This window comes from Manis javanica, chromosome 8, assembly GCF_040802235.1.
Source record: "Manis javanica isolate MJ-LG chromosome 8, MJ_LKY, whole genome shotgun sequence".
Taxonomy (NCBI): Eukaryota; Metazoa; Chordata; class Mammalia; order Pholidota; family Manidae; genus Manis; species Manis javanica.
In genome coordinates this window covers 122,924,395-122,949,677 of record NC_133163.1, presented here as the reverse complement: position 1 = coordinate 122,949,677, position 25,283 = coordinate 122,924,395, and the positions used below count along the sequence as shown (strand labels likewise).

The 25,283-nt window shown below is 43.6% G+C and overlaps 1 protein-coding gene across 2 annotated transcripts in view; it reads left to right on the top strand.

Annotated features, from left to right (window-relative positions):
• The first annotated feature begins 5,763 nt into the window (after window positions 1–5,763).
• The window catches only part of PTPN9 (protein tyrosine phosphatase non-receptor type 9), an 87,955-nt gene continuing 68,435 nt past the window's right edge, over window positions 5,764–25,283 (top strand). Inside the window, exon 1 of one of the 2 annotated variants that reach the window (XM_073212202.1) lies at window positions 5,764–5,961. In XM_073212202.1, coding sequence (XP_073068303.1) covers window positions 5,899–5,961 — 63 coding nt within the window. In that variant the 5' untranslated portion in view covers window positions 5,764–5,898. Of the gene's footprint in view, window positions 5,962–9,758; window positions 9,957–25,283 lie in introns of those variants that run through there. The other variant, XM_073212203.1, reaches the window with a different exon arrangement.

The following is a 25,283-nucleotide window of genomic DNA, read 5'->3' as shown; positions in this document are numbered from 1 at the left end:
TGAGCCATGGACATACAATGGGGAAATGACACCCTCTTCAATAGCTGGTGTTGGCAAAACTGGACAGCTACAGGTAAGAGAATGAAACTGGATTATTGTCTAACCCCGTACACAAACATAAACTCCAAATGGATTAAAGACTTGAATGTAAGTCATGAAACCATAAAACTCTTAGAAGACAACACAGGCAAACATCTGAACATAAGCATGAGCAACTTCCTCCTGAATGCATCTCCTCAAGCAAGGGAAACAAAAGCAAAAGTGAACTCCTGGGACTACATCAAACTAAAAAGTTTTTGTACGGCAAAGGACACCATCAACAGAACAAAAGGGCATCCTACGGTATGGGAGAATATATTTGTAAATGACAGATCCGACAAGGGGTTAACATCCAAAATATATAAAGAACTTTCATGCCTCAATGCCCAAAAAGCAAATAAGCCAATTAACAAATGGGCAGAGGAGCTGAACAGACAATTCTCCAGAGAAGAAATTCAGATGGCCAACAGACACATGAAAAGATGCTCCACATCCCTAATCATCAGGGAAATGCAGATTAAAATCACAATGAGATGTCACCTCACACCAGTTAGGATGGCCAGCATCGAAAAGATTAAGAACAACAAATGCTGGTGAGGATGCGGAGAAAGGGGATCCCTTCTACTCTGCTGGTGGGAATGTAAGCTATTCAACCATTGGGGAAAGCAATATGGAGGTTCCTAAAAAACTAAAAATAGAAATACCATTTGACCGGAATCCCACTCCTTGGTATTTACCCAAGGAATATAACTTCTCAGATTCAGAAAGACATATGCACCCCTATGTTTATCGTAGCACTTTTTACAATAGCCAACATATGGAAGCAACCTAAGTGTCCATCAGTAGATGAATGGGTAAAGAAGATGTGGTACATATACACAACGGAATACTATTCAGCCGTAAGAAATAAACAAATCGTACCATTTGCAACAACATGGATGGAGCTGGAGGACATTATGCTCAGTGAAATAAGCCAGGCGGAGAAATACAAGTGCCAGATGATTTCCCTCATTTGTGGAGTATAACAATGAGGCAAAACTGAAGGAACAAAACAGCAGCAGAATCAGAGACTCCACAAATGAACTAGTGGTTACCAAAGGGGAGGGGTGTGGGAAGACAGGTGGGGAGGGAGGGAGAAGGGGATTGAGGGGTGTTATGTTTAGTACACATGGTGTGGGGGCTCACGGGGAGAACAGTGTAGCCCAGAGAAGGCACATAGTGAATCTGTGGCATCTTGCTGCACTGATGGACAGTGACTGCACTGGGGTGTGGGTGGGGACCAGATAATATGGGTAAATGTAGTAACCACATTGTCTTTTCATGTGAAACCTTCATAAGTGTGTATGTGTATCAATCATACCTTAATAAAAAATTTAAAAATAAATTAAAATTCCAGTTGCAACTTTGGAAATCTCTATTCCAAACAAATATTCCCAAACCAATAAAAGAATGGCAGGAGAAAATCATAAGATAGAGGTCTCAGAGTTAAGGTGGCTGCCTTCCCTGATTCAGTCATTCAACACACATTTATAAAGGGCATGCTTACTAGGTACTGGGCTGTAGGCACTGAGGGCCCAGGGCCCAACAAGACCAATGTGGTTCTTGCCTTCGGGAGCTTATAGTCTAGTAGAGCAGGCGGGCCCTAGGCCAATGTACATAGGAGCAAGGATGCAAGTACGAATTGTGACCAGCTCTCTGATAAAAAATCAGAGGGTGCTGTGAGAGAGCAGTGGGGAGTCTAATTCATTTCAGGGAGAAGCCAAGGGAGATACTGCTGAGGAAGTGACTTTCGAGCTGAGACCTTGAGGATGAGTCAGACTTGTATGGCGAAGGGGGGGGAGGAAGGGGAGGACAAGCTCTCTAGACAGAGACCTGAAACCTGTGCTTTAAAAGCAAAAAACCAAAGTACAACCTGTGACACCCCATCCCCCAAGGCTCCCTCTCTTGTAATTTGTTTTCCACTTTCAGATTTCAGTTCATGTCAATTTAATAAAAATGTGATTTCTGTCTGTCACCCGCACTTCCCCAACCCCCCCGTAGCCTTCCACCAAGCCCTGGAAAATCCGGGCGGCTATGTCAATGCATATGGATCTACCTTATGTTTATCTTTTCTTTTTATGTAAAGTGAGGATAATTTCAACTATCATACTGTGGTGGTGAGATGAGATGAATGAAAGTCATTTAGAACTGTGTGTCTGACGCATGACAAGGACACAATGTGAGTTTATTATTTCAGTGTATGTGGGTAATTTATTTACTTTCTTATTAACGGGCCTTCATTTTTATGTCTTGCTGTTACAAACCGTTTTGTAACTCTGCGATCTGACCGAGCAGGATGACAGCACCATACTTGATTTTGTTGGTTATAGCCTGCAGTTAAAGGTAAGACTCTATACTCCGATTCTCTTAAGATTTACCTCTAAGAGAAAATCCACCCAGCTGCTTTGCAGTTGATTTTGTTACCCATGTCTCTCTTAGAAACTCCCAAACATTGTCCTGTTAGGACTGTGATAGGCAAGTTCTGGGAAACTGTGCCCTTATACACCCACATGCCCGCACACACAGCTGTGCCTCTGAAAGCACTGCTGAGTTCTTGCCTGGCTCATTCTGCTAAACGTTTCCTTATCAATTCTTTTAACCCGATCCTTGAAACTGGGAGTTAGAATGCGTGGATCCACGTTCTAGCTCAATATTAATTAATTAGCTGTGATGTGGATAAATCACTGACTCCTGGTGTCCTGAGGGTCACTTGGCAAAACAAGTGTAAAAGTGTGGATAGTGGGTTGAAACTCCTTGCTCTCCTGTGTCCACTCAGTGGCTTGTACTACTCAGGTCCTGCCACTTCCTTCCCCAGCTTAGCCTTCAGCCATTTGCCTTCATGGGGAGAAAAACTGTATCTGCTTAAAATACTGCTTAAACATTTTTTTGGAAAATGTTATACATCCATATGCAAAATTTAAACACACACACTCACACTATATTGTTAGAACCCAAGACAGTAATTACTCTTGAGGAGATTATGACTGGGAAGGAACATAACGGGGCTTTGGCAAGTTGAGAATATTCTATTTCTTGATCAGTGTGCTGGTTACATGGGTGTGTTCAGTTTGTGAAAATAAATCATGCTGTATTTGTGTTCACCTTTCTGTATGTATATCATACCTCAATAAAATGTTGGAAAAACAACACTTAAAATGTACAAAAGACCACATAGGGCAAGGTCTCTCTCCCTTCTGTCTCCCAGACTCTCAGTTCCCGTCCTGATAGCCACCGTCACCTTTCTTGGTGTCTTCCCAAAGGTTTTCTATGTATAAGTAAGTTTACAAATATATGTTCATTTTTTCTTTATACAAATGACAGCATATTATGCATACTATTTGAGTATGGCTTTTTTCATTTCATAATATAGCTCAGGGATCATTCTGTATCCTTACATGTGGAAGACAGCACTGTCTTGTTCATTGTAACCCACGTGCATAGCCCAGTGCCTGGTAGAGAACTGTACTGGTAAAACAGACTCTCTGCCAGAGGAGTGTCTAATTGCAATAGTGCAAGTGTAACTCCTGTATGGGGTGAACTCAACCTAGAGTCAACCTTATTGTGCAAAGGGATAAAATAACTACCTGAGATAGAAACAGATCCAAGTCCCACGCATTTCTTCTTGTTTTGTTTGAGGCAAATAATTCTCAGAGACTGAAGCTATCTTTGCCAGTAACTTATTTAACATAGGTTCACTGAGGGATCATAATTTATAGTAATAATATTTCACAAGCCAACAGCACACACGATAATACCTATTAATAAGCCAATAAAGAACATACTCAAAGCCAATGATCGATTAATTACACTACTGTTTAGGCAAAAGAAAGAAAGTCCGAATCTTGTTGAGGTATACCTTTCTACCAGTTGGCTTTGGGTCAAGTCAGTCCTTTCAACTGAGGGCTGGATATCAGCTGCCAGCTTAGGTTCCTTGACCACCCAGGTGTTGGCACGGAAGGTGCCATGCTCCGAAGGTTATTACTCCAGGCACCATTACGTGGCTGCACCACTGTGTACAAGGTATAGCCTCTCCAAGGCAGGAGCAGATGTCTTTTCTCTTTCTGACACTGCTGGTGGCTCACCACTGCTGACCAGTAGTAGTAGCCCGGCCACAGCACGAGCAAGTGTCTCAAGATCTCCCGAGAGCTACGTAGACCAGCAAGACTAACCTCGCCCAGACTGAACACTCTTGAGTTGATGGTCAAACCTGTTGGTTTTTCAAGTTTGACAGTCTATCACATGGACAGTAACTGCAATCGGGTATGTGGGGGGACTTGATAATATGGGTGAACGTAGTGACCGCAACGTTGCTCATGTGAAACCTTCATAAGATTGTATATCGATGACACCTTAATAAAAAAAAAAGTCCATCACATGATGGACACCGCTGCCAGTCACTATCGTGTCAGTGACATAATGTAGCATCTCCACTCCAGGTGCGAGAGTTCTATAGGAAAGTCCTAATAATCCAACTTTAAAACAATTCCTTCAAAACTAGTTCAAATCACAAACAACGTTGTCCCCCCCCCAAAAAAAATAGGCTTTCAAAACATGCACTTGAAATCATAACAAGCCATTCCCAACACCTACTAAGGGCAGCCTTAAATCCCTACTGCAATGATGCTAAAACGCAGGGAGGTCAGAGGTTGCTGTTAGAGCCCTAGAAGCCCATCGGAGCCCAGAGCACCTTTCTCGGTTGTCCGTAGGTCTCTCTCCGAGCTCTCCGGGTCTCTTTCAGCCCTTGGCACCAACCGTGGCACTCACCCGTCAGTTGGGTACCTTTTGGAATATTTATTTTTGGTCTGGAACGATGCAAAAACACAATCCCTGTGCCTCCCAAAGTGACCCCACAACTGTGTCCTGTAGCCCCCGCGCTCTCCGCTGTGCTGGCCGGAGCGAGAACCTGCGGTTCGCAGCGGCGCGCGGCCCCTGCGCTGCTCCTGGGAGGGGCTGACAGCGGCCGCACCGGCGCTGGCTTGCGGGGTGCGGCCGGCGGCGAGCGAGCGGGCCGAGCTCCTCGCACTGGGCGCCCCGCGCCCCCCGGCCGCCCCTCCGCAGCGTGTCCATCAGCGAGCGGCGAGGACTCACGGACCGGGCGCCTCTCGCGCGTGGGTGGGGGCGGCGGGTCCCGGCGCGCGCGCGCCCGTCAGCGGCCGGCTTCCCGCCTCCCCGCGGCCGCAGCCGCCGAGGCCCCGCCCCGCCTCCCCCTCCCGGCCGCGTCCCCGCTCGGCCCCTCCTCGCCGCCGGCCTGTGAAGGGGACGCTTCGCTTCTCAATGAAGCCGCGGGGGGCCCGGGCGGCGCGCTCCCCCCGCTCGCGCCCACGCGCGCCCCCGCCGCCCCTGAGGAACCGGGCGGAGAGGCCGCGGCGCAGGGGCCCCGAGGGCCGCTCCCGTTCCGGGGCAGCGCAGCGCGGCCGAGAGGCGGGACGCCGGGGAGGCCGGCGGCCGGCGGGAGGTTTCCGCCGCGGGCCTCCTCCCGGGGCCCGCGAAGTTCTCGGTCTCGCGCTTCCCCTCACGAGCCCGCTGGACTCCTAGCCCCTGGCCGGCGCTTCCCCCCTCCGCCCCCGGGAGGGCAGGGGAGGTGCAAGGAGAGGGCCGGGGGAAACCAGGAAGGGCTTCCGCTCCGAGGGGAGCGGCGGGCCTGGGCTGCTGCTTCGCAGGAGGCGGCGTCTGCGGCCGCCGCGCCCCGCGGGCCCGACCATGCGCGAGCCGGCGCCCGGCTGCTGAGGCGCGGGACTCGGGGGCGGAGGCCGGCCGCGCCGCGCTCCCCACGCTCCCGGCGAGTTCCGCGCGCCGAGCGGCGGCGGCGGCGGCGGCGGGATGGAGCCTGCGACCGCGCCCCAGCCCGACATGGCGCCGGCGCTGGCCCCGGAGGAGGAGCAGGTGAGCGGCGCCGCGCGGGGGGTGTGTCTGCGCCCCGGGGCCTAGGCGGCCTCTGCGGGCCCGGGCCGCGCTCTCCGCAGCCCCGGCCCTCGGGTGCCCCCCGCCCCGGCCGGCCGCGCCCCAGGCGGGCATCCGCGGAGCGGGGAGCGCCGACGGACCCGCCGCCGGCCTGCGGCCCCCGGGGCCTGCGGGCCTCGCGTAGCCCTGCCCCGCTCTGGCGGCGGCCAGAGCCCCTCGAGCCGGGCAGCGGGGCGGGCGCCCTCCCTCCGACAGCCCCCGCCTCCCACGTCTGCGGAACAGACGCCGGCCTGCGCCCCGTTTCCTCCCCGTGAGCGTCTCGCTTCTCTCCGTAAGGGCTTGTGGGTTTTTAAGGGCAGGAAAAATCCCGGCCGCTGGGAGTATTTCCGCGGAGCCCGTGTGCCCCCCGAGGCGAGGGTGACGGCATGGGTACCAGGTGCCCTGGATTCCAGGACGAGCCTCTCGGGCGCCCCGACGGGCCCCGGGAGGGCCTGGCCGTCCAGTCAGCTCGGGCCGGGCGCGTCCCCCGGCCGCACCGCCCCACCCCCGCCCCATCCCACCGCCTCCATGTTCCTGGAGCCCGCGTTGGGCCCCATTGTCCGTCAAGGCCCACGACCCCCGCTTCCCAGAAGGAAGTGGCTTGCGGGGTCATTTGGAAGCTTGGGAAGGAGACGCCCGGGGCCCTTCCAGCCTTCTGACCCCCACATTCCTTTCGGGGAAATGGGGCCCCCCACCCCCTTCGGAGGAAGACGGGAGGGCGCTGAGACCGGGGCCCCGAAGGCGTGCCGCCGTCTCTTCCGTGGCGCTGCCCACGCCCTGCCTGGGCTGTGCTCGGGGACAGCCATGGGCTGCTTCCGCGTGGAAAGGAAGAAAAAACCCATCCGAAAGAGAAAGACGAGCCGTTCTGGGGACCCTTTCAAGCTCTCCAGCTGTTGTTCCCGAGGACCACGTTCGGTATCAGTCTCTGGTGTGGACACCATCTGGTTTTACGAACGAACATTGGTTAAGGGGTTGCTTAAGACTTGATTTTTAAAAAGCCTTCGACTTTTCTTCCATTTGTGGGGATCACATTTTTCATATTTGGCCTCAGGTCTCACAGTCTTGTCTTGCCTTTGAGATAAAATCAGCGTAGGGGAAAAAATGGAATTCTGGTGTTCTATACAAGCAGCGGTGACATTCCGGTAACCGCAGCTGAGCATTAAAGTGCTCGTCAGGGCCTGGTGCAGGCAGGTGGCCCAGGAGCCTACGCTGCGAGAATCAGGGAAATCGGTACTAAGGTACGATGTGTCAGGTTGATTTTAAAGGGGCAAAACTCTTGGGTTGGTCAGTTTTGAAGTTTTGAAGTTTCCAAGAATTAAAGCCATTAGTATTCCACTAAGAAAATGGTATTAGGTTGCAAATTAAAAAATTAAAACCAAGGAAAGTAAATATTAAAGCATTGATAGTATTGATAAAGTATTGTCTTTAATCTTTGATGTAGTGTGTAAATATATATATATATATATACACACACACACACACAAGTGTATAAAAGTCTTTTACATTGAATGAGTGTGATGGGCATTAATAAGGACTGGTTGGAAACAGTAAAACATTTATATATTAAGATCAAGAAGTTACATGGTTGTAAGAATCATCCCTTTTCTTACAGAATACCAAGTTTTCTATGCACATTTCAAAATGTTGAAAGACAAATGTAAAAGCAGCATAGTTCCAATTACTTAATGTCTGATAAAATGTCGTATTTTAGCTTAAAATCACATAAGAGTAGTCTTGACTCTTAAGATTTCTTTAAAACATTTAAATTATACAGCGAATTGTGTTTGTCTTCATGGGAAATGATGCATTCTGTGATGCTGCCCCATTGCTCAAACCAATTTTAGAACTTATTTGGTGTTGATTTCAAAACTTGTGACAGAATTTTTTTTTTTTATCCGACAGGCCCTTGAAGGCCCTTTCTTCCTTTCCTTCTGTTCCCTTCCCCTCCCCCTTCCCTTCATTCATCATTGATGTACAATCTTATGAAGGTTTCACATGAACAACATTGTGGTTTCAACATTTGGGACAGAATCTTTGAAATATCTTGGGTACGGGGAAAAATCTTGTACTTTTGAGAGTCATCTTGATTTTTGGAACCAGCAGTAAATCTTGTTGGAACCCTACTTAATAAACAGGGGATCAGACTAGGTTAACACAAGTTCAGGCACAAGTGAAATGCGGACACGCCCTTTTTGGGACGTGTAAGCTACCTGGAGTAGAGCTCTCCAGAATGGTTATCTTGTTCTATACAGTCATGTGAATCGGAAATCCAGAAGTTTTCTTGGACACTTTTAGTTTTCCCTCAGCCTCTGTGTACTACATGTGATCAGATTTTCCTGAATATTTCTTGAGTTCATTGACTTTTTTCACTGCCCACCACCACCATCACCCTAGTCCCCAAGCTATCAGGACAGAACTTCTGTTTCCTGCCTGATCTATCTGAATTCCTTGGCTTTTTATTCCAGAAGCCAAAGGCAAATTGCAAATCTGATTGCTTGTTCCCGTCAACCTCCCTGCCCCCAAATAAGCATTCATAAAATCCTTGTGGCTTTTCATTGCTTTTGGGATCTTCACAACCCTTGATACCGTCTACTGTGCTCAGCCCTTGTGCGATCTAGAGCCCTAGCTAATTCTCCCACCTCATCTTTACTCCAGGCACATTGGTCTTGTGGTCCAGCATTCTTCTTCCATTTCCTCTTACTGCAGGGTGTTTGCACCAGCGGTTTTCCTCTGTGTGGAAACACCCTCCTTAGTTACCTTCTCCTTCATCCTTAAACTCAGCCTTCACTCCCTCTGGAAGACCTTCCTTGACTTCCCCAAGTAGGTTAGATCTCTGTTACTGTCTTTCAGAGTACCATGTACTGTCCTTTACATCACTTGTCATGAGTTTAACTGTGTGACTGCATGATCGGAAGCTCTGTGAGGGTTGGAACTCTGTCTGCTTTTGCTCATAATCATAGGCACATTTCCTAGCATAGTGACTGGCACTTGGTGGACATTAGGAAGTACTTGTGGAATGAAGAGCAGTGTTATGTGTGATATGTACACAGACCACATTATTTCCTTTCCAAGTGGCTTATAAAAATAAGGACATTGTCCATCAATAGATGAATGGATAAAGAAGATGTGGTACATATACATAGTGGAATATTATTCAGCCATAAAAAGAAAAGAAATCCTCCCATTTGCAACAACATGGATGGATCTAGAGGCTATTATGCTCAGTGAAATAAGCCAGAGAAAGACAAGTACCAAATCATTTCACTTATTTGTGGAGTCTACAGACAAAGCAAAACAGAGGGAACAAAACAGCAAGCAGTAGACTCTCAGACATGGAGAAGGGACTGGTGGTTATTTACCAAGGGGGAGGGGCTGGGTGGGTGGGGAGGAAAGGTGAAGGGGATAATGGGCACAATAATTTGCAATCACGTCTTACTATGTTAAGAGATAGTAACTGCACTAGACGGGGTGAAGATTTAAGAATATGGATAACTATTGAACCACTGTGTTGTATATTTGAAACCAACATAAGATTGTATATCAATAAATACTTTAATTAAAAAAGGACATTGCTCATTTTGATATACTTTTGAAAGTCATCATTATTACCTCATAGTCTCATTTCCTATCTAGGTATGTGTTGAAATGATATTACACCAAATCGTCATTTGTAACTTTGATGTTTCTTTTATTTTTTCAGTTCTCAATAATTACAGAGCCTGCAATTGAGTTACAAGAAAAAGTATGCTTTGCCTTTAAGAAGCTTACGTGAATAACAACAGAGTAATAACAATAACTTTCCTGAGCTCCTGCTTTGAGTCAGGCTCTGTGCTGGGCATTTCATATATAGTTAATCCTTTTAAGACTGGAATTACCTCATTTTGCAAATGAAAAAAACTCTTTCTGAGAGAAGGAAATTGCCCAAGATCACACAGCCAGTAAGTGATGGAGCCATGATTTCCACCCAGAGCTAGGTTATCCTGCCTGTACTGCAAATGTTCCCTCTGTGATATTACATACTTTCTCATGCAGGAGTTAGCCAAGTTAATAAGATGCTTATGTGGGTATATAATAGCTTATTTTGTGGTCTTGGGTATTCATATATGTATCTGGTTTTGATGGTGCTTGTCTTGCCAGTGAGTTTTAGCCCTGGGCAAGTTCACTGTGGATTCAGTGTGACCAAAGAAATGACAGTAGAACGTTTTTGGGGTGAAAGGGTTATACCCAACTTTATTTCCCCGGTCGCAGGTCAATCACTAAACTCTGATCCACTCAGAGTGAGTCTGCACGCAGCAAGCTGGTCTCTGCCTCTGGGCCTCTCTGCCTGCATAGCCATCCTCCAGGTTTCTCTGCCCGCACAGCTGTCCTCTGGGCCTCTGTCCTCGGCGCTGCCACCACTCCAGCCTCTGCTCTGCTCTCCTGCAGCCCTGCAGCCCTGCCACCGTGTTGCCCAGAGCACTGGGCGGAGCTCTTCATATAGAGTCAATAGCAGTGTATTGCCCACACATGTGTAGTAAGCTAGCCAGCCAGGGCCAGGTGAGAATCCTGGCCACAGGACCTTTCATTTTATCCACAGTGCTTCTTAAAATATGGTTTAATAATTGCACAGAGAAAAACATTTGGAAAACTTTTACCCAGACCTGTGTATTGCCTGCAGAAACATATTGTACAGTCTATGGAAGAAATTGTAATGAAATTACTCTTGGAAATGACTTGGAGCCAAATATGAAAAGTATTACCTCTCCAAACTGTAAAAACCAAGGTATTTTGCGTCAGGAATACATTCCTTTATATATATATATATGTGTGTGTGTGTGTGTGTGTGTGTATGTAAATATAAAAGCCTTATGGGTGGGCAAAGTTGTAAGTTTGGCAGTGTGAAGGGTAATTTCTATGTATTAGTACTAATCTTCATTCTTATTATGTTATTGTCCTAATTTTACTTTTCCAAAGCATATATTCACATTTGTAACTTGACTTGAAGTTGGTAATTTTATTGAATTTACTAAATTTTAATTAACTTGACCACCAAGGATAGTTAAGGTTATTTTATGCTGCTGTTCTATGTCTATGTCACCTACAAAAAGTTAACTGGGGCTGTTTGGGCGTTAGATGTAAGGAGAACTCCTTTTTGCAGTAACCCGTAAAATAAAGACTTTACTAGGATTCTAAGGAATTGAATTCAGCAATTATAACCTCCTTTTAGGGTCTTTTGTTTTGCATGGATTTTCCAGTAGTGATTGAAAGCATAGAATAATAGTTTTCTAAAGTCCTTAATGCTTTTATTCATGTCTTCATTTTAGGACAAAGATAGTTTTAATAACTCATATAGTGCTTCTCTCACAAAAATAATTCAGAGTTTCTTTGAAGTTGCTATAAAAAATAGTCGACTAATACTTATTTTCAAAGCCTCTGAAGAAAGTATATATCTAGCATTGTTGTGAGAATTAGTAGCTTAATACATGCAGAGCGCTTAGCCTGATGTTTACATAGTAAGTACTCAGTAAAGATAGCCATTATCATGATATTCTCTGTCTATGAATAGTGAAAGATTTTAGAGCCAAATTAGCTTAAACCTATCCCAAGGGGAAAAAAATAATTGTATTCACCCTGGGAATTTAGCATGGATTCTTACGAATGCCGGAAAATAGTTATCTTGGAACTTTATAGTTTTCAAAAACCTATTCTGATTCCATGCTGTGGTTTGTGTTCTTAGAATGGAATCTTCTAAAGCTAAAAATTTAACTGCCTTGCAGTAGACTTCAGACATTTTTGGCATTTTTCCCAAGGGCAAAGGTTTTGTCCTGGTTCTGTGACCAAAAGCTTCCTTTTCCCACAACCTTACATGTCCTGTGCTAAATGTCATCTGTCCCCCGGAAGTAACCATACATCAGAGATCAAATGATTCATGATGCTGAGGCCTTCCACAGAGGAAAAGGAGAGGAGAGAAAAGATGAAGAATTCTCATTATTTTTGTATTGCCAGGAACTAATGATATTGTAATGATCAATTAGGTAAAATCTCATTTGTATGTGAGAATTTTACTCTGTTGTTAAAATGTCTGAGTATCTCAAGAGCCTTGGACCTTAGTTTTATGAATGGTAAGGGGCCTGGAGGTTTTCTCAAAGAAACCTGATCTTTGTACTTATCAGTGAATTGAAAAGTATGACAAATAAACTGTTTTACAGAGGTAAAAATTAAAACTCATCATAGGTTAGGACATTTGAGTCTCATTTTCTGCCTTACATACCTTTATTGTCTTGGAAAAGACAAAGTATGTTGAGGATACTCCAAATTTGTTTTTTTAAATATTAAGGCCCATTTTATAGCTGAATGGCTGGTCCACTGCAGTGTCAAGATTAGAGGTCATAGCCCCCAATTATTTATTCAGATCCTGAAAGTTCCAGTGCGATCGCAGACATTTCACACTTGTTCTACCATCCTGCCTTGATGTCTCAGACAATTATGAGTACTATTTTTTCCCAAGTCAATTACTATCACGTTTCCCCCTATACACACCTTCACATAAGACCTCCTTGTTTGCCCTTTCTGGCCGTCAGAATAGGAACAGTCATTGTTTTTCATTTCTCTTCTTCTGCAGTAGAGGCGCCTGTTCCTAGAACAGGCAGTTCAGCCTGCAGTCTTGAGCACTGAAGGGCCTGTACCTACTGGAGTGAGCAGTTTCATACCTGATTTTGAAAAGACCTCTCTTGAGAACCTAACTGAGATGGCATGGGCATGGGATACAGGTGTGGGGGGCTGAGATGGCATGGGATGGATATAGGGGTGGGAACTGAGATGGCACAGGCATGGGATATAGGAGTGGGGGGCTGAGATGGCACAGGCATGAGATACAGCGGTGGGAACTGAGATGGCACAGGCATGGGATATAGGGGTGGGGGGCTGAGATGGTACGGGCATGGGATACAGGTGTGGGGGGCTGAGATGGCATGGGCATGGGATACCGGGGTGGGAGGCTGAGATGGCATGGGCATGGGATACAGGTGTGGGGGGCTGAGATGGCATGGGCATGGGATACAGGGGTGGGAGGCTGAGATGGCATGGGCATGGGATACAGGGGTGGGAGGCTGAGATGGCATGGGCATGGGAAAAAGGAGTGGGAGGGTGAGATAGCATGGGCATGGAATACAGGGGTGGGAACTGAGATGGCATGGGCATGGGATACAGGGGTGGGAGGCTGAGATGGCACGGGCATGGGATACAGGGGTGGGAGGCTGAGATGGCATGGGCATGGGATACAGGGGTGGGGGGCTGAGATGGCATGGGATATAGGGGTGGGAACTGAGATGGCACAGGCATGGGATATAGGGGTGGGAGGCTGAGATGGCACGGGCATGGGATACAGGGGTGGGAACTGAGATGGCACGGGCATGGGATACAGGGGTGGGAGGCTGAGATGGCACGGGCATGGGATACAGGTGTGGGGGCCTGAGATGGCATGGGCATGGGATATAGGGGTGGGAACAGATGGCATGGGATACAGGGGTGGGAGGCTGAGATGGCACGGGCATGGGATACAGGTGTGGGGGGCTGAGATGGCATGGGCATGGGATATAGGGGTGGTAACTGAGATGGCACGGGCATGGGATACAGGGGTGGGGGGCTGAGATGGCATGGGATATAGGGGTGGGAACTGAGATGGCACGGGCATGGGATACAGGGGTGGGAGGCTGAGATGGCACGGGCATGGGATACAGGGGTGGGAGGCTGAGATGACACGGGCATGGGATACAGGGGTGGGAGGCTGAGATGGCACGGGCATGGGATACAGGGGTGGGGGGCTGAGAAGCCCCAGAGCCCCCGGGAAGAGTTGTTTGTTTATTAAGGGTTGGTTATCTCTCAAGTCCAGACTATAAAATGATGAGTCAAAAGAGTAGATTAGAGGTGACTTTTTCTTTACTTTCTTCTGAGAAAAGCATTATATTTTTCCCTGGAAAAGACAGTTTCTATTATATGTACCAGTTTCCTCTGAAATACCAAGCCCATCCAAAACACATACACACACAAGTTCTTGTCTTTTTACCCAGCAGGGGTGGCACAGATCTGCTTAAGCTTGTAGAATTATTATGAAACCAGAATTTATTTTCGGTTGATAGGCAGATTTCTAAGGAGAGCCATCTGTGACTTTTAATACTGAAGTGTCTGGGGACATTAATCCATTAGTTACTTGTTAATTGCTTAAACAACTGGCTAATCTTAACGTTTGCATTTGCTTTTGTATGCATCATTATTACATAATATTATTAAAATTAATCTTTTTTAAAATAGGCCTTATGTTCTCTAAAATGACCATATGTTTTTTGTAATTAAAACCAATAGGATTTTGTAAAAAATGCTGCATGTCCTATGTGGGTTTAGGATTGTGTTACTAAGTGTTGAGATTCCAGAGATTAATGCAGATCTGACCTTTTTCTAAACAGAACTATTTACAAATGAAACCTGTAAAAAAAAAAAAGCTTTTTGGTAGGTGATGGCAATGAGTCTTAAGTAAACTTAGGGAATCCATAGCCTCATTTGTGGCTCCAGGCATTTTGTTTAATATTTTTTGAGGGTTTTGTCATCTTTCCTGAACAAGCTTTTAGGAGACCTGTTTAATTTAAATAAGTAGAATCCCTTACAGTTATAAAAAGCTCAATAAATAGTTGTGATAATTGTATTCTTGTCTTCTGTGATGTAGAAAACAATTTTTTTCAGATATGAATAGGGAGAAAAATTAAAAATCTGACTTTGTAGAAATGAAATGGGAGATTTCAAGATAGCCTAAAACTTCTGACCGTTACTGAGAAGTGCGTGGGTAATGTTATCTAGAAGATGGTGGTTTATCTGTCATTCATTTTATGTCCTGTACATTGGTTCATTGGATCATTTCTTTCTGGGTCACAGATTTGCCTTTAGATACACTGGTCACTATCTTTTTTTTTTTTTCTCCCCGGATAAAACTTTGAAAGGTCATCTGATGCTCTAAAAATGACTCAGAGTGCAAAGAATGACAGTTTCTATGATCTTCCACATCTTTTTTAAACGGCTTTTATGAAAAAATTCTCATTCTTCTACTCAGTGTTTCCCAACCAGGGCCATTTTATCCCTCCTGCCCCAAACATTTGTCAGTGTCTAGAGGTAATTTGATTGTCACAATTGGGAGGTGCTACTGGCACCTGGTGGGGAGAGGCCAGGAATGCTGCCAAACATCCTATAACATATAGGACAGCCCCCCACAATCAAGAATTATCTGGCCCAAAATGTCAGTTGTAAGATTGAGAAACTCTAGTTTATAGCTGAAGAATTTTATAGTTCTTAGGAACAGAATTACAAGTTCCTCCTTCCAGTTAAAGGTAGGTTTTTGGTTAACACATTTAGTGTATATTCGATAAGTGTCCTCAAATACTGGTTTCAGCGATTGACTTCACCTACTGAAAAACTCTAGTCTAGAACATATTTTGCAGCATAACCATCATAGGGTAAAATGAGCTATTTCTCCAGCCTTTTCAGGGTTTTGAGACATAGGATTTATATGACATACGGGATATATGCAAGCAGAACATTACCGAGCACTTCCTTGGAGTGCTCCTGGGAAATGTCGTTTTTGCTTTCCTCTGAAGGTGTCTGAGTGTTCCTAGTAAGTGTCTGTTACTCCCTGTGAGGGAACTTACTACTAAGTTTCAGTGTCTTTCTTTTCATGTTGATGTCAACTGAGAGGAAGGTTTTAAGGATCATAAACAGAGATACAATTTGTTTATTTATCTAGCGAGCCAAGCATTTATTGTCTACTGTTGTGTACCAGGTTTTTGTTCAGCATGGACTGGGGGCTCTCTGTCCTTGAGGAATTACTCTCTACTTTTCTCTAAGGAGTTCTTGAATTGTGGGGTACCCAACAAAGAGGAGATCCTCTTACACACAGTGAAGACAGGGACTCCATCTCTATATTCTTATTGCACATTGTGAAAGTTTAAAATGTTTGCTGAAGAATGAATGAAATTTCTGAAATTATTTATTCCTCACACAACCCGTGAAGCTGATATTGTTTTGTTTAGGATGATTATCTTTATGATACAGAGATAATGTTCAGAGCTTTCAGTAATACACTGAGGAGGCAGCCCCAGGACTCAGGCTCTTCTGGTTAAATGCAGTACTCTCTCTAGTACATTCCATCGTCTTAACCATGTGTTTCTACGTATGACACACCTATGTACATATACACCAGCAATAGCTCTCTCATCATTTGTGGGTTGAACATTTCTGGTCATTCACAAATTTCTCTAGAGAGATGTGGCTACATTGTCCTCGCTGCTTAACGTACATTTATTTATTAAAGAAGTTACATGCTTCAATGGGGTTAGTGAATTTGAGGATTATGGAGGTCTCCAGTTTACCTTTCAGAATGTAGGTCTGCTTTTTGCCTTTACAAAACCAATCTTTAGTCTTCTGTATGTGCCATTTAATCTTTCAAATACTATCATCAGCATAATGGGGAAATATAAATGGAATACTTGCCTACCAATAACTAGGATGAGACTACAGCTTTTTTTTTGTAAGGTGTCATTGATATATACTCTTATGAAGGTTTCACAAGAAAAACAATGCGGTTATTACATTCACCCTTATTATCGAGTCCCCCCCCATACCCCATTGCAGTCGCTGTCCATCAGTGTAGTAAGATGCCACAGAGTCCCTATAGGTCTTCTCTGAGCTACGCTGTCTTCCCCGTGACCCCACACACACCATGTGCACCAATCATGATACCCCACAATCCCTTTCTCCCTCCTGGTCTACCCGCCCTCCCCCACCCCTCCCCTTTGGTAACCACAGTCCCTTTTTGGAGTCTGAGTCTGCTGCCATTTTGTTCCTTCAGTTTGGCTTCGTTGTTATGCTCCACAAATGAGGGAAATCATCTGGCACTTGTCTTTCTCCGCCTGGCTTATTTCACTGAGCATAATGTCCTCCAGCTCCATCCATGTTGTTGCAAATGGTAGGATTTGTTTCTTGTGGCTGAATAGTATTCCGTTGTGTATATGTACCACATCTTCTTTATCCATTCATCTACTGATGGACACTTAGGTTGCTTCCATATCTTGGCTATTGTAAATAGTGCTGCGATAAACATAGGGGTGCATATCTAAGAAGTTGTTTTCTTTGGGTAAATTCCTAGGAGTGGAGTTCCCGGGTCAAATGGTATTTCTATTTTTAGTTTTTTGAGGAACCTCCGTATTGCTTTCCACAATGGTTGAATAGCTTACATTCCCACCAGCAGTGTAGGAGGGTTCCCCTTCATCCGCATCCTCGCCAGCATTTGCTGTTCCTAGTCGTTTCGATGCCGGCCATCCTTACTGGTGTGAGGTGATATCTCATTGTGGTTTTAATGTGCATTTCCCTGATAATTAGTGATGTGGAGCATCTTTTCATGTGCCTGATGCCATCTGAATTTCTTCTTTGGAGAAGTCTCTGTTCATATCCTCCGCCCATTTTTTAATAGGGTTATTTGCCTTTTGGGTGTTGAGGCGTGTGAGTTCTTTATATATTTTGGATGTTAACCCCTTGTCGGATCTGTCATTTACGAATATATTCTCCCATACTGTAGGATGCCCATTTGTTCTGCTGATGGTGTCCTTGCCTTTTGTAGCATGAATCCTATTTGTTCATTTTTGCTTTTGTTTCCCTTGCCTAAGGAGATGTATTCAGGAAATGTTGCTCATGTTTATATTCAAGAGATTTTTGCCTATGTTGTCTTCTAAGAGTTTTATGGTTTCATGACTTCCATTCAGGTCTTTGATCCATTTCGAGTTTGCTTTTGTGTATGGGGTTAGACAACAATCCAGTTTCATTCTCTTGCATGTAGCTGTCCAGTTTTGCCAACACCAGCTGTTGAAGAGGCTGTCATTTCCCCATTGTATGTCCATGGCTCCTTTATCGTATATTAGTTGACCATATATGGTTGGGTTAATATCTGGACTCTCTAGTCTGTTCCGTTGGTCTATTGTTCTGTTCTTGTGCCAGTAGCAAATTGTCTTGATTACTGTGGCTTTGTAGTAGAGCTTGAAGTCAGAGACTACAGCTTTTTAAATTGTTTTTCCATGATACCTTCACTTTGTCCATGTTTTTGTCTGTGCTTAAGCTATTACTACTAGATTTTCTTTCTGAACTCTTGGCAAGTGTAAAAGTGGAGGATGAGATTTTTCCAAAGGAAAAATAAAGGATTTTTTCTTCTTGTTTTTAATTTCTCTGTTTCCAAATTTTCTCTTTCACAGATTCGTTAAGAAAGAAAAAGAGTTACTGGGAGAAAGGCCTGAGCCTTGAACGTAGTACATGAACACAAGAAAACAATTTTATTTGAGAATGGCCATTTGTCTCACTGAGCCCTTAGCTCTTCCATGCCTAGAAAATCCCAAAAGTGAAAAGAAAATGGAAGTTCTGGCTAGGTCAGAGACTTAAAAGTGATATAGCTAGCAAGATTAAAATGTATAGGATTTTACAACATACTTTTGGTTCCAAAAATACATCTTTTTAGTTTAGAATTCTAAACATCTTAGAGAAACCATTGTGACATTTCTTGAAGTGAATGCCAGTGTGTCATTTTGTTTATAGGTAAACTCAGTATTGTTATGGAATTAAGTTATCAGAAACATTTTTTAAAAATTGAAAATCATTGTCCTTTTTAGCCACACAAAGCATCATTTTCTTAGTTGATAATAAGCTAGGGAAATGCTAACTTTGGAGGTGATTTTGTGAGAAAATTAGCAACTGGAAACTTGTGTCCTTTTAAATTTTTTATAATTTTATTATTTTTTTAATTAAGGTATCATTGATACTTTTTTGAAGGTTTCACATGAAAAACAATGTGGTTACTGCATTCACCCATATTATCAAGACCCCCCCATGCCCCATTGCAGTCCACTGTCCATCAGTATAGTGAGATGCCACAGAGTCATTATTTGCCTTCTCTGTGCTATACTGTCTTCCCCATGATCCCCCCGACACCATGTGTACCAGTCATAATACCCCTCAGTCTCCTTCCCCCGTCCCTCCTCTTAGGTAACTGCTAGTCCCTTCTTGGAGTCTGTGAGTCTGCTGCTGTTTTGTTCCTTCAGTTTTGCTTCGTTGTTATTCTCCACAAATGAGGGAAATCATTTGGCATTTGTCTTTCTCTGCCTGACTTATTTCACTGAGCATAATGTCCTCCAGCTCCATCCATGTTGTTGCAAATAGTAGGATTTGTGAAAACTTGTATTTTGAATGAAACTGTTAGGACTATGTGAACTTGGAAACTAGTCACAACTTCTAATTGTTAATTTAACATGCTGTCCTTACAGTTTTATAAGTATTGGTAAAAGCCCACATCAAAACTTCTGATAATAATAGTGTCTGAGCACTACCTACTAGGGTGGCTATAATTAAAGGAAAAAAAGAAAGAAAATAACAAGTGTCATTGTTGGTGGGAATATAAAATGGTGCAGTCATGGTGGAAAACAGAGCTACCATATGACTGACCTGGCAATTTCACACCTAGGTATATATCCAAAAGAATGGAAAGCAGGGACTTGAATAGATACTTATATGTATGTGTCATTGCAACATTATTCTCCATAACCAAAAAGTGGAAGCAGCCTGTCTGTCCACAGATGAATAGATAAACAAAATGTGGTATATACATAAATGGAATATTATTCAGCTTTAAAAAAAGAATGAAGTTTTGATATATGCTGCAACATGGATAGACCTTGAAAACTTTATGCTTACTGAAATAAGCCAGACACAGAAAGACAAATGTATGATTGCATTTATGTGAGCTACCTAGAAGAGACAAATTCAGAGACAAAGTAGAACACCAGGGGCTGGGGGGAGATTTGAAGAGGGAATTATTATTTAATGGGTTCAGAGTTTTTCTTGGGGGTGATGAGAAAGATTTGGGTATGGATAGTTGTTATGGTTACCCAACATTGTGAATTTAATTAATGCCACTGAATTGTATACCTATGAATGAGAAAAATGATAAATATTATGTGTTTTCTACCATACTAAATAAACGATGGCTAAACACTATTTAAGTTCTTTCCAGGTTTTAATTGATTTCATTCACTGAATAATGCGGCTGATAAGGCAAGGGAAAGAGAAAATAGGCGTTACTTGCACTTGGACTTGGCCCTGTTCATCTTGAGCCAAGAAGCTAATTTATATAAGTATTGTTTCTCTTTCTTGGTTACAGAATGTATCTATGTTAATAATTTGTTAGAATGTGATTTGTGATCTGTTTTAAACTACTGAATATTTCACCTGTGAGATCCAGTTTAGGTCTACTCTGCAGAATAAGGAGTTTTCCATGTAGGACAAAACACAATGTTATGATGCAAACGGACCCATATCTATAGCATCTTCCTCACATACACCTTTCCCTCCCCCCATTCCAGTATAGTTCTGGAAATGACTTGAAATATTGTTGTTCTAGAGCAGTGTTTTTCAAAGTGTGGTGTCCAGATGAGCAATGTGGGGCATGCCATGGGAGCCTGTCAAAAATGCAAATATGCAAGTCCTACCTCAGACCTACCCAGTCAGAAATTCTAGGGGTGAGGTCCAATAATCTGTATTTTAACAGGCCTCCAAATGTGTGCTCAAGTTTGAGAACTGGTTTTGGAGAATAACTAAGGTGCCTTTGTGTTGGTTGGGGAACCATCTAGCAGTGAGTTTAGACATTCAGGCTCCCTTCAGGAAGGAAAGGCCTGGATTTACAAACTGGCTCTGAAGCTCTGAGTATAGAACTTTCCTGAGCTGGATGAAAGCTCCAGAAATCATCTGATTCTGAACTAGAATTGTGCTTTCCATGGGAAAGGAACAGTAAGACAAAGTTCTCAAAGACTGGCATTTACCATGGTTTCTCTCATCCAAAAGAAAGAGCGGAGCCTCTATTTGAGAAGTAGAAATGGAAACCAGGATGTCTGCATGGACACCTGATGTCCACTGCAGATGGCTTTCACTAGAGAGATGCTTGGCCTCCAAGGGAGTATTGAATGAAAGGAGACCCAGGCAGTTCTGATTCTGTTAGTAAAACCTGCCACCTTTGACAAGGCTATTCCGTAGGGAAGCTTGTGTTACTATAATGTCAGTGGCTCTGATAATCTGGATCTTGGAGTTACCAGTTTTTACTGTCTGCGTCCTGCCAAGGAGCTGAGCCCAGTACTAATTGGAATTGAAAATAGGACACTGCAGTGAGAATGGCCAGATTGAAGGCAACTTCTCCAGGCTTTATTGTTTTAGGTTTGTAAATGTTCTCTTAGGTACAATAAACTGATCTACTTGTACTATTTTATGAACATGAGTAGATTTGTCCCTGAGTTTATCTGAGAACCTGCTTGGATTTGGAAGTACTGATCCAGTGAATTTGATATGGCTGAGGTCTGAGGTGACTGACATGGCCTAATGGCGGTACTCCCAACCAGCTATATCTCTTTGAGGAAGTAATGGAGCAGTGGGGCATGAAGACATTTAGAAAGAGTCCCATTTTCTTGAGTATGTGGCAGAGACTCAGGAATCAGTTGGGCACAAGTTGTGGGACTGGTCTCATGTAGAAAGCAGGGGCCAGTTAAATTTGGTGTATATTAGCAGCAGCAGGACTAATCTGAAGGCCAGAGCCAGCTTAGCCACAGGTCTTACATACCAAGTTGTCGAGTTTTGGCCTAGAAGTCATCAAATCACTCTGGTCATGTCTTTTTGACATGGGCAAAATTGAATTTGAGGTGTGTGTGGGGAGCTGGTGAGGAGAAGGGAAAGCAGGATGACAGGGAGGGAGGGAGATGATGGAGGGAGGGGAGGAATCAGTTAGTTATTGGGAAATAGGAACAGTTGTCCTGTAGCTTCAATTGTGTGAAGATAAGGTAATAGAGAACCAGAAAGGAAGGAGTTAGTTGCTGTGTTTTCAAAGTGTCTCACTATTTTGTTCTTATTTTTCTGGATTCTAATTTGCCAGTGACCTTCTTAAAGTTTAGCACTCAGAACTGAAGACAGTATTATAGATAAAGTCGGGTAGGCCTCCTTGTTTTGGGCTTACTTGTTTTGGACCCTGTGCTTCTGAATGTGCTCCAAATTCACAATAATTTTTGGCAGTCTTAGCAAACTGTTGACTCATAGATTCAAGTCAACTGAGATCCCTAACTGTACATTTCATCTCATGTTTCTAAAATTGATTTTCTTGCACTTATCCTTCTTAAATTTCATTTTGTTAGGTTTGATATTCACTAAACATTTGTGACAATTTTTCCCAAGCCTTTTATATCAAGAACTTAACAAATACTACCATTTCTTCCCTCTTGTAATAAATCTATGCAGCATTTTTCCCATTTTATAGATGTAGAAATTAAGGCTCAGAGAAGTTAATTTGCTTGCATTCTAAACAGTAAGTGATTGAACCTGGTAATCAAACCCCTTGTCTATTTGACTCCAAAGCTTCTTGCTTCTGAATACTGTTCTAGCCAACTGTTCCATCCTGTTTTGATTGTTTAGATCCATGTTCTGTTTTACAAAATATTTGTTCTTTTAGCTAAAGGCCCTCTTCTTAATGAGCCAGTGTGACCCAATGCCCTTATCCAGGTCGTTTGTACCAATGGGACCAGGCCCATTTGAATGGATGCAGAGCAAATAAGGGAAAGAGCTCGGACTTTACAGTCATGAGTTGGCTTTGGAATCTCGGTTGTATCATCACAAGTAATGTGACTTGGCAAGTTTTTTTATCCCTCTTTGCCTCAGTTTCATTATACGTAAATGTGGGTAATAATTATACCTACCATGAAGAGTTGTTACAAGGGTTAAATAAGTTAATATATGTGAAGTCCTTGGAACAGTGCCTGACAGGACTGTTTAATCTTCGCTACTGTTAATCTAGAAATTACAGATTATGTTGCCTACTTTGTAGGGTTATTACAAGAAGTAAATTAGTGTGTCAACAACGTAATATTTTACATGGCAGATATGTATAGCAGATTACTAGAAGGAAATCTTACTGTCTACAGAGATACCATGAAATGCTTATCAAATGCTTTGCTGAAACGTAGATCTATTCTATGTTAGTGGTTTACAAACTTTATCATGCACAAGAATCATCTGGGGATCTTGTTAAAATGCACATTCTGATTCAGCAGGTTTGCAGTGGGACCTGAGAGTCTGCATTTCTGACAAGCTCTAAGGTGATGCTAGCGCTACTGGTCTGTGGACTTCACGTTCAAGTAGCACTGCTATATATTACATTCCTTTATTTTTTAGTTTAATTATTTTCTTTCTTGAAAGACTAGTTTCAGTCTTCTGATGATCACTACCCCCTTTCTAAAAGGTCAAAGCCCACCTTTTTTTTAAAATTTGGTATCATTAATCTACAATTACATGAGGAACATTATGTTTACTAGACTCCCCCCATCACCAAGTCCCTCCCACATACCCCATTAGTCACTGTCCATCAGCATAGTAAGATGCTGTAAAATCACTACTTGTCTTCTCTGTGTTGCACAGCCCTCCCCAAGCCTCCCCCCACTATACATGCTAATCGTAATGCCCCCTTTCTTCTTCCTCCCCTTATCCCTCTCTTCCCACCCTTCCTTCCCAGTCCCTTTCCCTTTGGTAACTGTTAGTCCATTCTTGGGTTCTGTGATTCTGCTGCTGTTCTGTTCCTTCAGTTTTTCCTTTGTTCTTATGCTCCACATAAGAGTGAAATCATTTGGTACTTGTCTTTCTCCGCCTGGCTTATTTCACTGAGCATAATACCCTCCAGCTCCATCCATGTTGTTGTAAATGGTAGGATCTGTTTTTTTCTCATGGCTGAATAGTATTCCATTGTGTATATGTACCACCTCTTCTTTATCCATTCATCTACTGATGGACACGTAGGTTGCTTCCATTTCTTGGCTATTATAAATAGTGCAAAGCCCACCTTTTTAAAGAAAATCCAGTAGAAGAATCCAGAGCTAGATGTGATGTGGAAGAAAGATCAGTTAGTTGTGCAGTTTACCAAGGATCGATGTCAAAGTTGTCAGGGACTGGGAGATGCCCCCTTTGAAATCAGGACCTTGCTTGCTCAAGCTTCGACACCTTGCTCATCTTTGGAGCCCTACAGCGGGTGTTCAGCGGGCTCCCCTGGCATTCTCAGGATTGTCAGGCTTATAGGACTGGATGCTTGAACTGATTTGGAATAATGAGAGGCTCAACTATTTTGAACTTCAGTTCTCACTTTCCACAAGGCTTGTTCTTCCCCTCTTCAAGTGCTTGTTGACAGAGAAATGGAAGAAGAAGTAGGAGTTGATCTAGACAATTTTCACAAAGTCCGTTTTTTTAGCTTTAGCTTCAGTAATGGGTCATGGCTCGTTCTGGGCTCTGACTTTCCCTGCCATTTTCTTTAAGCCGGAACCACCACACTGTTATCTTTTCTCTGTGCCTTTTTCCTTTGTACATGTGTGTGTTTTTGGGAGTCCTTTTAACCTCTGTTTTCAGTAATGAATGCTGTATAGCCATACTAGTTTCTTCAGATTGTTTCCTTTTAAAAAATTGAATTGGTATAATTTATAATTAATTGCATAATTGTCAGACTCTCACTTTTGTGGATTTCTTTAAAAAAAAAAAATACCAGCATCTATCTTCTCTTTAGAGTTTTAGATCATGAGATTAATTTTCTGGTTAATTAAAAATTAATTTTGTGAAATCTACATTTTTGAAGCACAATGAACAAAAATTTGGGCTCTCAAGAGTCAGAAACCTGGGTTCTGATTCAGACTCCACCACTTGTCTTCTTTTGGGAACTTCTGGGCAAGTTAACAGCTGGAAAACTTCGTTTTCTTATCTGTAATGCAGGGATAGTAAAAGCATTGACCTCTTAGGGCCATTGAGGACTTGATAACCCATGTAAAATTTAGTAGGTGATTGGCGGTTAGAACACACCCAATAAATAGTAGCTATTGTTAATAGTGAATTTTGTGAAAGGCCTGGTGTTATTTGAATCAATGGGGTAAGGTTTACATAATGCCTTTACAGATAGCCAGTTATTTGATTCTGTGAGCTAGGCAGGTGTTATCTTTTTTCTGAACGAGGAAGCTGGCATGAAGAGTGTTGACCAAGGGCACATGGCTGAGGCAGAACCCTGGGTCTTTAATCTGGGAGTATTAGCGCTACGGCTCCAACGTGCTGTTTATCTTCCTCCTCCTGCTAACACCTCGCTGTTGGCTGTCACACTTTTAAAGGTTACATGGTTACTTTCTCTTTGAGACTGTTTCAATTTTTCA